The sequence below is a fragment of the Ruditapes philippinarum genome, unplaced genomic scaffold (assembly GCF_026571515.1).
Source record: "Ruditapes philippinarum isolate M1 unplaced genomic scaffold, ASM2657151v2 ctg1829_1_1_1_1, whole genome shotgun sequence".
NCBI classification, from domain to species: domain Eukaryota; kingdom Metazoa; phylum Mollusca; class Bivalvia; order Venerida; family Veneridae; genus Ruditapes; species Ruditapes philippinarum.
In genome coordinates, this window is record NW_026855374.1 from 78,013 (window position 1) to 93,722 (window position 15,710).

At 32.0% G+C, this 15,710-nt stretch overlaps 1 protein-coding gene across 2 annotated transcripts in view; it reads left to right on the top strand.

The window, feature by feature from the left end:
- Nucleotides 1-15,710, top strand: part of LOC132743100 (dihydroorotate dehydrogenase (quinone), mitochondrial-like) — a 40,887-nt gene that overhangs the window by 841 nt on the left and 24,336 nt on the right. Inside the window, exons 2-8 of one of the 2 annotated variants that reach the window (XM_060731611.1) lie at nt 1,031-1,240; nt 3,941-4,140; nt 5,062-5,138; nt 6,034-6,138; nt 8,906-9,099; nt 10,286-10,405; nt 11,745-11,898. In XM_060731611.1, coding sequence (XP_060587594.1) covers nt 1,031-1,240; nt 3,941-4,140; nt 5,062-5,138; nt 6,034-6,138; nt 8,906-9,099; nt 10,286-10,405; nt 11,745-11,898 — 1,060 coding nt within the window. The remainder of the gene's footprint in view (nt 1-1,030; nt 1,241-3,940; nt 4,141-5,061; nt 5,139-6,033; nt 6,139-8,905; nt 9,100-10,285; nt 10,406-11,744; nt 11,899-15,710) is intronic. The other variant, XM_060731612.1, reaches the window with a different exon arrangement.

A 15,710-nucleotide genomic window follows, 5' to 3' on the forward strand; every position in this document is an offset into this window, starting at 1 on the left:
CTTGCAATAAGAAGAAAGTTCTGACATTAAAAAGAGGAAAATTTCTTTAATTTTTGAAAATACCCTTTATTTGAAAATATGGCTGCAGAAAGTGGAAGTCTTTCGCTAAAAGTGGGAGAGTTCACATGTATATATGAAGACCCGTGAAATCTCCATGTCATCAAAAATTCAGATTTTTCTTGCCATCTCGCGGCGCTTTGTTCAATTAAACAATGCCCTGCAAATGCAGTGAAACTTTTTAGTGTGACAAGGCCGTAAGTCATTAAGAATGTCATAGTATACAACTGTTTAGGGGAGGAAATATCTAATATATCATGCGTCTCAATCAAGAAAGCCTTGTATTCCGGGGGTCCTGCTTCGAGGACCGTCAGACTGCACTTTTCTTCCACCATGCTCTCCCTGTGAAATTGGATGCACAATGTATAGAAACAGATGGGAATTCTGTAGTATATTGTAATAAAACAGACTCACACTGAATGTCATTGACAAAGACGCATGCTTTTTGCATCTCCTGGATTAGACCCCTATATCAATATTTGAGCCGTGTCATGACAACACGAACATAGTGTGTTTGCAACCAGCAGTGATCCAGACCAGCCTGCGCTTCCGCGCAGTCTGATCAGGATCCATGCTGTTCCCTTACCAACCCTATTACAAGTAGAGAAACTGATAGCGAACAGCTGGTCGCAAACACACTATGTTGGTTTTGTCGTGGCGCGGCTCATTTATATAAGCAAGAGTTAAATATTAGCCTAACTGAATTTTTTATTGAGATAGGAAACAATTTGCACAACAAAATTTTAAACATATGTCAATCTTTTACAACATGGTAATGGTAAGCTTTTGTCATCACTCACCATCCGTCATACGGCTTCCATTTGTCTGTCACTTCTTTGAATGAGTCATCTCCTCCCAAACCACTACAGTAGGAAAAACTTTTCCATAGGGAATATATAATTCAATACTGGCCCAAAACCAAAAAATTAGATAAAAAAGGGTGTGATAAAGTATATTCTTGTTTGAATTTCAGAAGCAGCTAAAAGAGATGGTATTAATATGTGGGTCTGGAATTACCTTGTTTGCTGGCTACTCTATTTACGAAGGTAATGAGAAATTTTACCGCCAGTTTGTGATGCCTACAGTACGACTACTTGATCCAGAGACAACACATAACTTTGCTTTGTTTATGGCGAAAAATAAACTGGTGCCAAGACCAAAGAAACCTGATCCACCCTCCTTGGTAGGTTGATTATCTATAATAAGTGTTTAAAATACCCATAGAATAGATCTCATTAAGTCAGTAACTTTGGTAGTAGCTTTTTGTTTCCTCTGACCTCATGTCCTGAAAATTTGAATATATTTCATAGGTATTGAAAATAATTATGTTTTCTTTGTTGTTTTTTTTGTTGTTTTTAGCTCGACTATTCGAAGAATATGAGAGCTATTGTAGTCGCCCCGGCGTCGGCGTCAGCGTCCGCGTCCGCGTCTGCGTTGGTTAAAGTTTTTTGTAAAGTCAAATATCTCAATTATTACTTGAGATATTCAATTGAAACTTACAATACTTATTTATAGTAACAAGGTACATCAGATAGACAAGTTTGATAACTCTGCCTACAATATTGACAGAATTATGCCCCTTTTTAACTTAGAAATTTTGGTTAAAGTTTTTTGTAAAGTCAAATACAGTCGAGACTGTCATATGTGACTTTCCAAGGGATCTTCAGAAAAAGGTCACATATGACAGGGAGTCTCTAAATACAGTCTCAAAGAAAATTAAATTTAAATATCATCTATCTGTCTATATACCAATGTGACTTGCAGATCCTGTATGTTTTGTTATTGATATTGTTACTGTGTTTATGTATCTTGCAAAAAAATATATATGGATATAATAATGCAAATAAAACAATTTTCAAACATCAAAGAATATGTAAAATGTGTACTGCAAATATTTGTTCACATTATATTTAATCAATAAATTACATGCATTGATTTCTTATTGGAAAATTTGACTTAGAATTTATAGAAAATAAAGTTCTAATTACCTCCCTTTAATAGCCTTTATTTACATGAAATGTTAAATTGGGTGATATCTTTATAAATAATGCTTATTTGAACTTACAATATTGACAAATCTTAATTTGAGCATCATATTTATGAAATAAAACCATGAAAAAATAGTGTTACAGGATCTTTAAACAATTGTCCATATCCAAAGCTTTTTTCTGGTTCGGTATCAATATTTTTTCCGTATTAATTATGCAGCCATAGAAAGGTAAATTAAAAAAAAGCTGCCTAAAAAATCTTCCGTGGGCACTCTATAATTAAAAAAAAAATCTAACACAAGTACTCAGGCCATTTTGTACATTACACACACATCGATTACATCATGCTTTCCATGAACAGACGCTACGTCACTTGGTACCTGCATGTATCTACTGGTATATACACGCTAATTGTGTAATTGAGATAGAGGTGTGTAGACTTTGTTTGCTACAGTGCTGGATTATAATTCGACTTAATTATTTTGGCCCTCTGGGTGTTAAAATAGGTATTCTTTATCTGATTAACGGATAATTAAAAGGTGTGAAAGTCGTTTAAATCAGACAAAACATTGCATTGGGACCAGACAATTAAGGTCGCTTGTCACATATGACAGGGAGTCGTTTAATTCAGACCATTTATATAGGAAAATACGTTGGGAGTACTGAAACAAGGTCGGATAAGACAGGGAGTCGTTTAAACCAGGGGGTCGCTAAGGCAGTCTCGACTGTATCTCAATTATTGCTTGAGATATTCAATTGAAACTTACAATACTTATTTATAGTAACAAGGTACATCAGATTGACAAGTTGGATAACTCTGCCTACAATATTGACAGAATTATGCCCCTTTTTAACTTAGAAATTTTGATTAAAGTTTTTTGTAAAGTCAAATATCTCAATTATTGCTTGAGATATTCATTTGAAACTAACAATACTTATTTATAGTAACAAGGTACATCAGATTGACAAGTTGGATAACTCTGCCTACAATATTGACAGAATTTTGCCCCTTTGGAACTTAGAAATTTTGGTTAAAGTTTTTTTTGTAAAGTCAAATATCTCAATTATTGCTTGAGATATTCAATTGAAAATTAAAATACTTTTTTATAGTTACAATGTACATCAGTTTGCAAAATTGCATAACTCTGCAATACTGTTTAATTAGACTCTCTCTAAGGCCTATAACAAGAATTTATAAAAAAAATTAGCCCTTTTGTAAACTTAAAAAATTTAACATTGTCAATGCTCTTTTACTATCAAGCAGTAGCACTTAGAATAGTCGAGCGTGCTGTCCTACAGACAGCTCTTGTTTTTTTTGCCTTCACTCTATAGAAGCATGTATTTTTGGTTTGAATCATCATTCAAATAAAAAGCCAAAAAAGGCTCGTTTTAAATTTTCTGATTATAAGACATAAGTTCTTTTGCATGAAATTCTGTCAAAAAGTAAACTGCATCAAAAACGACAAATTTATGAGATTAGAATACAGACTTATGATAGCATGTTCTAAGAGAGTTGCATAAATAATTGTCAGATTGGTCAGAAATCTTCCTCATAAAGCTGTCATGATATTCTCCGGTTTAAAGCCTAATAGAAACCATGGAAATTACTCATACAATGTAGCTTATTATTCTGTTTGAATGATATGGAGTATTGATCATTCACCCAAGTTTAACCTTTATGCCCCTACAGTTTTACAATGAGTTTGAATGCATTGAATTCTAATTGGCCAATGCTTAGTAAATATGTTTTGAAGATTAAAATAGGTAAATTAAGGAGTGTGAAGGCATGTTGGATTGCCAGACTTTTCTTTTTTGACTCTGGGCTTTTGATAATTACCCTGATTACAGTTAACATGTTAATGATTATAGTTTATACTAATTCTCCTAATTTGTAGCACACCAAAGTTTGGGACAGAGAGTTTCCAAACCCAGTGGGTGTAGCTGCAGGGTTTGACAAGGATGCTGTTGCTGTGGACGGTATGTTGTGTACAGGATTTGGCTTTGTAGAGGTTGGGAGTGTAACTCCTGAACCACAACCTGGGAACCCCAAACCACGTCTGTTTCGTCTGTGGGAAGATAAAGCTGTTATAAATAGGTTTGAAAATTCAAATATGTAAATTATATGATTATTCCTTTATTATAAAGTCTGTTTTCATCAAAACTTTAAAGCAGCACGCCTCCAGATTAATGCTAAATTTTATGAAAATGTATTTTAAAGTAAAATATTGTGAAGTAGACAAATATAGTAATTTACCCATTGCAATTGGTACCTATAATCCACGTAAATTACGAAAAACAGGTTAAAATATGCAAAAATAGCCCTTACTGCAAAATATGGTGATAAATACTGCAAAAGCAGTCTTTAATCACATATAACATGTAGATTATTACTTGAATCTGGAATCGTTTTACTTTTCTTAAAATCCTAGTACATTTTTCTCAAGTATTTTCTTGAAATATTTAAGCTAATCTGGAGGCCTGCAACTAAGAATAATGTTTTCAAATGGTTATAAGATTCTAGTTTGTTTACGAGTGAGCAGATAATAATATTTTTAACTGCAAGATAAAATGAAATAACTGAAAAATTAAACATTATAGTATTAAAATAAAATGATGTTAAATTTTTTAGCTTTAATGTCTACCTACACAAAATATGAGGTAGGGCAAATCAGTAAAAGACTTTCATCATTTAATGTATATAATGGACCTGCTCAAAATTAATATGATAATAACTCTTTGAAAAAGGTTAATTGTTGACTGCCATATTTTTTTCCTATTTTAAAGAAAATATAAAAAAAAATCAGACAATATGATGCTTACCTTCAGCCATGTTACAATTTATTAATACAATGTTACAAGTAAATAATTATGATCTTGAAAGCTTGGAAAACAATATGCAGTCTGTTAAAAAAAAAAGTTACAAATTAAGAAATATCCAATATTGTAATATAATATGATCTCAATATATATACTGCATATTTCATAACTTATGTACACAATTATTTTTCTCTGACAGGTTTGGATTTAATAGTGAAGGCCATGCAGTAGTTAGAGAAAGATTGATACACCGGAACTCTGGTCAACATTTTGATGGTATTAACTGTTTCTTTATTTTGTAAGCTAACTCAGACAAACAAGTGTTTAAGGCTTTTCTCAATAAAGCCCATATAATTGAATTATTTAGAGAAAAGAAGTGGCAACCCAAGGAGTGGGATGAGTGTTTGCTGTCTCATAAGTTGATTTGATATGATTCAGTGAAAATTGCCTATTGCTAAAAAACAAACAAAACTTTTCTTTTTTTTTTCAAAAAAACAAACTTGTACGGATAAATTTCAAAAACAATCAACATGAAGAATGGCTAAGTAGATCATCTGTAACTTAGACACACCTTTTATAAAAGCCACACAAAACATAACTCTTCTTTCTTTTTGTTTTTAATTTTGTTTTATACACAAAAACATAGATCTATCATGATTTATCATTGAACACAAAACATAGACTTAAGAAAAAAAAAATGAGTTCTTTGTGATTAAACAAGTGTCAGAAAAAATGTCTGGTAGTTGTCATAGCTGTGGGTAAATGGTCTTTTGAACAAGTTTTGTACATTGTATATGATAAATAACTACTTTATTCTGATATATGCTCTAAAAATACTACATTTAAAGAAAAGGGAGAACTACTGTTCTTACCCCAGTGTCAGTATCAGTGTGACCGCCACAGTTTGGTAAAGTTTTTGCATGTAAGTTGGTATCCCCAAAACTGCTGAAAGGAATAGGTAGAAACTTCACAATCTTGTTCACTGTGATTATCTTATTTGATGAGCACAGGTCCCTTAACTCTGCATTGTGTTTTACAGAGTTATGCCCATTTTCTTACTGTCAATCACTCAGAATCGTTGAGCTTGCCATCTTGTGTTGTCCTTGAGTTAGAAGTTTAAGATATTTTCAATTCTTGGAAGTTTTAAATTTCATATTTTTTTTTCTGCTAGATGAGGGTTACATTCCTTACATTTCTGAAGAACGCAATATGTTAAATATTAATTTGTGGACGGACACATCATGTTGTGAATTACCGTCTGATGATGTAGATCAAAGTAAGGTAACAGTTCTTGTTACTGCCTCTTGCTTTAGTTCTCTTGTTTCTTATATATACTTATATAATATTTGAGCCATGTCATGACAAAACCAACATAGTGGGTTTGCGACCAGCATGGATCCAGACCAGCCTGCGCATCCGCGCAGTCTGATCAGGATCCATGCTGTTCCCTATCAGTTTTTCTACTTGTAATAGGGTTTGTAAGCGAACAGCATGGATCCTGATCAGACTGCGCGGATGCGCAGGCTGGTCTGGATCCATGCTGGTCGCAAACCCATTATGTTGTTTTTTTCATGACGCGGCTCATATATGCTTATATTTATGTATAACTTTATCAAGGATGGGTAGAGAAATTGGTGTAGAGCTGTTTGTATCTGCTTTTTTAAATACTGCCAGATAGGCTTAAAGTGTTTTACACCAAGCTCTTGATTTATTTGTTTTGAGTGAATAAATGGAATATATTTCACTGCAAAATGAGATTGTTAAGTTATTTTTCTGACTTCATAGCAGCATTGTATTACAAAATATGTTTATTTCAATTAGAGGTTTACTACTTATTTGAAACACTATTTAATCTTATGGTATAACATCAAATTTTCATAGTATTAAATAAAATGTATGACTTAGTGATATTTATTATATTTAACTTATAAAATCATTTGTGACAGAAAAGCATTAAATTAATTGTACGCAACTGCTTGTGTCCTTCTAACATAAGATATTTGTAATATATATGTATACACATATATCAGAAATTATCAGGAATTATATAATATTAACACTAGAAATTAAAGCTACTAATGCCCACTTTTTGTTTGTTTTGATGCACTATTAATTTTCTTGGTAAACCTGCGATGATCAGTTGTTGAAAGGGGCAAAAGTTCTATCAGAATTGTAAACAAATCGATTTAAAAAAGAAATATTGCATTTTATCTGGATCTAAATTTAAAATGATCATTTATGAAGCAAACAAAAGGGTGTTTTCTTGGGGGGGGGGGGGGTCCAGGCTTTTTATTGAAAGTAGATGTTCTTTATCTGACATGATATTTCAAAATTATTATGTATTGAATTAATTCTACAACTTTGATCATGTTATAACTTCCTATAGATAATTGGCTTTCTGCAGTTTGTTCTGCCAAGTGCATGCTGTAGTTACACAGACAAACAGGAATTAGAAAATTTACAAAAAAGGAGGCTTAATAAGTAATTTAATTATTAAAACATTCAGTTAACATAAATCTGCAAAAAAAGTGCTCAAAAGATTTGTATTACCTATGAAACTTTTTAAATTGCAGAGTGTGATTAATAATATCTGTCATATGTTGCGGTTCGGACCGGAATATCCGTCCCGAGGGGACCCGCCCATGGGCGGGTTCCCGAGGGACGGATATTCCGATCCGAACCGCAAACATATGTTAGATATTTTTTCTTGCATATTCTGCCATATTATTTCATATCTAAAATGGTTTACCTCAATATGATATATGTTCATGGAAATTAAAGTCATTTCATCCATAACTATTTTCTTACAATAGCGTATGAACTTACAACTTAAATAACAACGGCGAACTGACGTCATCCTTAGCACATATTTCCCTTCTAAAACGACGTCATTTTAACGCGGTTCATTCATAAAGCGCGCAAAAATGACGTTGTTGTTTGGCACGCGACTCATCTGGCACCCCCCATGCCAGATGAAATTTCCGGCATGGGTAAAACTCACGGAAACGCCAGTCTGATATGCAAGAAATTTGTTTCTAAACAAATTCACAATCATGAATCTTTAATGAATATACATAAATGTATATTTATAGTGTATGATTGAATTTGTTGAAGTCTGTGTATTGCTTGATTTAGTGTTTTGTCGTTTTGGTGTTCTTCCAGTTATTATGTTTTGTTGTTCAATTTATTTGTTTCAAAGTTTGCAAGAAATTTTAAAATTATATTATTTTTTTTTTAAAAAAGCTGTCTTTAAACTTAGAAATTTAAACTTAGGAATGAATCACTTGTAGGTTCTCGAAATAATTATATTAAAGATATTTAGTTAAGATCATGTTAATTTTGTCGAATGGTTGATGACATCATAGTAAACTGATAATAAATTACTTTATGTTCTAACATTAATTTATGAATTTGACATATAATTATTGTTTGGCTTAACTGTTTGAAGACTAGTGGTGTAGATGCTGTAAAATTATTGTGGTCATTAAAATGTTCTTCTCATTTTGTCAAATTTCAACAAATGTTTGTGTATTCTAATGTCACAAAACATTGAAACTGGTTTATATTGTTAGTGTATGCATTTTTACTGGCAACAAAAAAACAACACCATAACAAATGAGCCGCCTCATGACAAAACCAACATAATGGTTTTGCGACCAGCATGGATCCAGACCAGCCTGCGCATCCGCGCAGTCTGATCAGGATCCATGCTGTTCGCTATCAGGTTCTCTACTTGTAATAGAGTTTGTGAGCGAACAGCATGGATCTTAATCAGACTGCGCGGATGCCGGGCTGGTCTGGATCCATGCTGGTCGCAAACCCACTATGTTGGTTTTGTCATGACGCGGCTCAAATGATATCATTCTCTTGAGTTGATGACCATATCACAGTGTTAATCCAAATACATTCCTGTCTTGTACTATTGCAGAATTCGCACTTGTATAAAACTGTGAATAGTTTGAATTCAAAATCAACACAAGAAATTTTTTAAAGTATTTGATTTCGCTTTCTAATAGAAATTTGTTTATTATTTATTTTTACAGATAAAAAGTCAGGAATCATAGGAATAAATTTGGGTAAAAATAAAACATCGGACAGTCCTGTAGGTGACTATGTGAAAGGTGTAGAAAGATTTGGTGCTCTAGCAGACTATTTAGTGATTAATGTATCTAGTCCAAACACTCCTGGTTTAAGAAGTATGCAGGGGAAACAACAACTGGAGGAACTTGTAGAAAAGGTTTGTACAATGTATTATAAAACTTGATGTAAATGTTAAATTTAGTTAATAACTGCATATAAAACCAGTAAAAAGTCTGCAATAGGGCAAATCTGTGCTGCCTGCAAGTTTGTAGAGTAAAAACCACTGTATAATTATCAGAGTATCTGTACAATAATTTTGTCAAAAATATTAACATAAATTTAAATTTTCATGTTTTGCAACATATACATTTTTTTGTACAATAACTGTGTTGCAGTTAACCTCCTGTCATTTGCAAAGCCCTACCTAGATGCACCAGACATAATATGCACCCCTTATCCCATAGTTAAATACAGGTTTCCTCCAACTACCAAATACTCCTCCTTTTCCCATATCAATGTACATTGGAATAAACTCCCCGGCACTATTACCTAGTCAGTTCAAGGGGCAGTAGTAGGTTTGCAGTATAAGACTGGCTCCCAGTGTTTAAACTACTTTATCGTTTAACTTTTCCTCTCACTACGGTATTTAGGAAATAATATATCCCAAACTGTGATTTTATCGCTCAATAAAATCACTGTTTGGAGTTCGGATGTGAGGAATTATCTCAAAAGGGCGTAGCCCGAGTGATATGTTGCGCATCTGAACGACAAACAGTGATTTTATCAAGTGATAAAATCACTGATTTGGATATAATATTTCGATTCTAACACGACATTAACAAATAAATGCTGCCATACCTGATATTAAGCTAAATTGCGCCTGATTTGTTTCCGTACTTATTTCAGCTCATCGCATTTTAGTGGTTACGTCACATGTATATAATGATTATGTCACATGTCCAAATAAACAACATCAACAGTTCAAAATGGAAAAATGCGGGTCATTTTAGAATAACATTTTAATATGACTAGAATACTTTTCCAGTGTCACCTTTCCTGACATGTTTACAATTTCTGGACTTACTTTACCCTCATCTTTTAATAGCAATCCAACATGCACTTATTTCCTGTCTACAAAAGTCCCAAGACAGGTTGGCAGTATTCAGACATGTATATAGAAAATTTATTTCAAGCAATTGTCAAATATTGTTATCTTTTTAGCGATTTTAGTAAACATAAATATATGTACTTAATCACATTACAAAATAAATCCGGATTTTTTTTAATTACTACCTTTTATCTTAAAAAAGTTTTCTGTGACATGCTTTATATGTATTCTTCAGGTGTGGAAAGAAAGAGAAAATATAGAATCAAAGAGAAAACCACCATTATTAGTAAAAATAGCACCAGATTTAACAGATCAGGATAAAAAAGATATTACGGATGTTGTATTAAAGACACCAGTGAGTTTTCATTTATGTTTCTTAATTTATCTATGTAATTTGTCTATTTAAAGAGGATAACTCTTTTTCGATTGCTAAATTGATACTATACTTGAATTCTGGAACTACTAAGATTCCCGTTTGATCCTGAAATAGTGCATGGAGCGGCTTTTGCAGTCTTTTGCCACCAGTAAAGCTGGAAAATCACCTCTGTGTTGGTGTGACGGGCAAAAAAAATACACCAAAAAAATCAATTGGTTTTGATTGTAACAAACAGCTTTGAAATATGCATGTGCATTACAATGTGTTCAAGGGGAAAAAATGTGCATTGCTGGGACGAATATATGGTTTAATTGTAAGAAACACATGAAAATGTCGACGTTGTGAAAAACGCAAAATATTGTATCCGCGAACATTTCTAGGAATACAGTATATACATGTATATTACAAACACAATTCCGATATATTCATGTACATTACCGGGCAGAATGGATGGTTTAATTAAAACAAACACCATTTTGATATATACATGTACATTTCAGGGCAGAATAGATAATTAAATTGAAACAAACACATTTCTGATATATGCATGTACATTACAGGGCAGAAAAAAATACTTAAATTGAAACAATCAACATTTTGATATATACATGTACATTACAGGGCAGAATAGATAGTTAAATTGAAACAAACACAAGTCTGATATATGCATGTACATTACAGGGCAGAAAAAAATACTTAAATTGAAACAAACACAATTTTGATATATACATGTACATTTCAGGGCAGAATAGATAGTTAAATTGAAACAAACACAATTCTGATATATACATGTACATTATAGGGCAGAATAGATAGTTAAATTGAAACAAACACAATTCTGATATATACATGTACATTTCAGGACAGAATAGATAGTTAAATTGAAACAAACACAATTCTGATATGTACATTACAGGGCAGAATAGATAGTTAAATTGAAACAAACACAATTCTGATATGTACATTACAGGGCAGAATAGATAGTTAAATTGAAACAAACACAATTTTGATATATACATGTACATTACAGGGCAGAATAGATAGTTAAATTGAAACAAACACAATTCTGATATATACATGTACATTTCAGGGCAGAATAGATAGTTAAATTGAAACAAACACAATTCTGATATATGCATGTACATTACAGGGCAGAATAGATAGTTAAATTGAAACAAACACAATTCTGATATGTACATTACAGGGCAGAATAGATAGTTAAATTGAAACAAACACAATTCTGATATATGCATGTACATTACAGGGCAGAATAGATAGTTAAATTGAAACAAACACAATTCTGATATGTACATTACAGGGCAGAATAGATGGTTTAATTGTAACAAATACCACAATTACACGGCCAGAAAGTTTAAAAAGTAAATATAAAGGGGAAACAGGAGGTTTGAGTGGGGAACCACTGAAATATTTGTCAACACAAACAGTTAAAGACATGTATAGATTAACACAAGGTAAGTTTATTTGTTTATTGTTTAATTAATTAATTAATTATTAAAGGAGCATGCCTCCAGATTCGTGCTTTTTAAAAATTTGAGCATTTATTTAAAAGGAAAATATTGTGAACATAGAAAGTAACTTAGTAACTTACATGTTGCAAAAGGTACTTACAGTCCATTTGAATTGAAACTTCTTACATTTATGGACTTGTGAGAGGTTAAGGTTTAAACTGTCAGTAATATCACATGTTTATAGAGTAGTTAGAGGAAGTGCAGTGTGAAAGAACCTCAACTCTATGTATTTAATTTTTAGAATATATAAGACAATAATGCCAGTCTGGGGAAGAACTTGAAAAGTATTTAACAAAATTTATTAACACATCACTGATAGTGATATAAAAGAGGTAGAGTACACTGTCCAAGAACTATAATGTTGCTATAATATAACCTTGCTTGAATTTTAATTATCTCCCTTTATTATACTTGAATTTTAATTATCTCCCTTTATAATACTTACATACTGTGCTCCTCTTAGTTCACGGTACTTAACACTTTAAAACAGTAAAGAACACAAACAATAAACTCACACTACAAAAACTGTCATAAACTGTATCATTTAGTCATTTTTCTGGTATATGTCAGACACAAGGAAACAACAATATATTTAATAAAAATTAGTTTTAATTTGTCAGATGTAGACCGTGTGTCGGCCATTTTGAAAACAGTATGTCATCATTTAACTCGCGGTAATGGTGTTTATTTCAGTTTTTTCATGTTTCAGTTAAAATTTCTTTATGTTATTTTGCATAATTTTTAATATTAAAAGTATCTTTACATTGTAACTCAAAATTTATTTTTTCAACAAACAAGAACATTTAGAAAATGATGATTGTTTCAGACGTATGCACAAATTTAATGGACTATTGTTGTTTTTTGCAGAAGTTTGTAAAATGTTGCTCAGTTTTACGTAAAAATCTATAGATTTAAATTATTTTGCACAAAAACTTTGTTGTTTAGGTGTTTGAATAAAATATGTTAATTCTAACCAATTTTAAAACTGGTCACATGAAAATATGCCATTACCGCGAGATAAGTGATGACGCGGAATTAGTGATGTTGAGTATAATACTTAACACTTTCACTTATATTAAGCCTTTATTCAATGATGTTTTTCATATTTGGTAAGACCAAACCTTTGGTTGGGTGTAGAAGGTAGTCACTTGGCTCAAAGTCAAGGGTGCTAAAATTGATTTTTACACTTAACTCTTCTTCCATCTTTTGTGTTATGACTAATGCTGGCTGATCATGTTCTCTTTTAGGTTTGTACTAATTTCAAACTTTTTGAAAAAAAATGATGAATGGTTTTGTCCAGATTGAAAGAAGGAAGTATAATCTAGTTAGAGATATAAGACAGAACATTTTGTGTTAATGCTACATATAAAAATAGAAGAAATCCACTGTGGCTCAAAAACCTATAAACATAAAAATTTGAATTACTTATAAAGATCAACCTACTAGGGCATATCAAGCAGAAAGATGATAAAGAAGCATACTCAGAAAAAAATGAAAAAACATACTTTTGTGCTATTCTTGACCCGATTTGAATGGAGCACTTTTCGTTTTTTGGTAATTTTTCACAAGTAGACCAATTGTTCTTGAAAAATGGATTTAGCGAGATCAATTAAATCTCAAGAAATTCTTTCCAGCCACATCATGTCGAAAAACTAAAATGGAGTCTCTTCAATGAGCACAATACACGTGTTCATGTAAATTGTAAAAAGGCAAGGATGTAGATGGATAGGTTGATTAATTAATACCATATATTCTCTAGTAACACCCCCTCTCCGCTCCCTTTTTTTATTGAGAACAAGAAAACAGACTTTTGCAGACAACAGCAATTTTCACACACACATATATAATAATGCAGAGGAAAAATAGTAAAAAAAAAAAATTTTGACCCAGCTTAACATTTTTTGTTTATTCTTTAAACAAAGCTGCCATTTGGAAAATGTAAGGCACTATGGGCATTTATTAGATAATGTACAGTAATATCATACAGCCCTTCCAGGAAATTAATTTTTATAACAAAAAGACTGTTATTCCGTTGAAGAATTGTCATTCAAAATGAAATGTTTTTTTTTTTTTGCTTAGTAGTGCTGATTTTGAATGCCGCAATCATCTGTCTTGTATGCAAAGTCAATGTTAAAGTAACTGTTGTTCAAATTAATTCTTATTAGAAGTGTAACTGTGTTAAAATTTAAAACATTTGAATATTTACAAGATAGTTCCGTATATCCATGATTTTTTCATCTTATAGTTGTTAATGTGGTAATCAGAAGGCATTGTGATCATACTTGTTTGGAGTCTCTACCTATATATATATACATGTATATATGTATATTATATCCACTATACTTAAAGCAATGGTACATAAATTATGTTAATATTGTGATTATTATTCACTATACAATCAAATAGTTATTAGTTTTTTTTCACACTGCCACTTTCACTATCAGTAGCTCTGTACACACAGTTGTTTTAATCATTGCTGTGTATACTCTTAATTTAATTAAGATGATCTGGTGGCGGTGGTGGTGGGCGTGCTGCTGATCTAGTTTGTGCACCCACCATTCCAAGTCTTGTAAAATCTCGTTGCTGTACTCCCATGTGGCCTCCTCTAGGCTCTTGGTTTTGTCTAGGTATAAACTGCATTTCTGGCCTGATGTTTTCACCTTCATTTGTATTCCGAAGAGATCCTGGAGGAGTGCGACTTCCATGTGCATTTCCCATGATTTTTTTATGATAAACAGTTGTAACGTATGTCTCATTAAATTAAGAATAACAAGTATTCACAAACACTAGTTGTAGACAACAAAAAAAGTGTCAGTCATATAAGTGGTTACTGAAAATGATTTAAGTGTCAGATATCAGTTCATACTAGGATGAATGTGCAAAGGAGTAATGTTTCTGCCCTAGGGCCACTGTTCATTAATTTTTTGTTTCTCAGACGCTAATGTTTGGCAAATAAAAGATCAAAAATTTGAAGAGTAAACAAATTTTTAAGGCCATAATTTCTATAATCCCATCAAATTTAGTGGTGCTCTGTGCAGGGCTCTTGCATTTTGAGCGACTTGAGAGTCTAAACTTTGTTGAGTTTGATTGTAAATTAGTGAAAAGATCGCCATATTTTTGTACTTACCACATACATGTACATGTATGTTTAATTTAATCCTACTTAAATACGCAGTCACTGACAATTTGAAACAAGATCATAATTTTATTACTACTATTTGACTGCAAAATAACGCATAAGTCACATACTATCCAGTTCCTTTGGACATATGTACCCCCTGTAATTTGCCAATCCCTTCCCTTACTTTTCATAAAGAAAATCTGAGAAACATAAAATAATAAAAGAAACAGTGGCCTAGGATGATAACTTTAGTCTTTGTTTACATAACGAAGATTAATGACGATGCAAAAGATAGGCAATGCAGACTGTGGACCTATTACAAATAAAGCACGATGTAAAACATCATGTTATCATTTGCCTTGCAAAGCGAGTCTGTCAGTTTTGTGTTCATACATTAGAAATGCATGAGATAGAATACTTTTTTACACAGGTTGATATGCACTAGTGTCATATGTTTTGGGTAAATGCCAAACATCTAGAGAAAGTGATACAAAAATGACAATATGTAATAAATATAATGGAAAAAAAACTGTGTTATATATTCCTCCATGTATACAAATTATCAATTTTTCATAATCACAGTATGTTTGAAATATGATAAGATAAGTTTCACACAATAAGACTTAAATGTGTT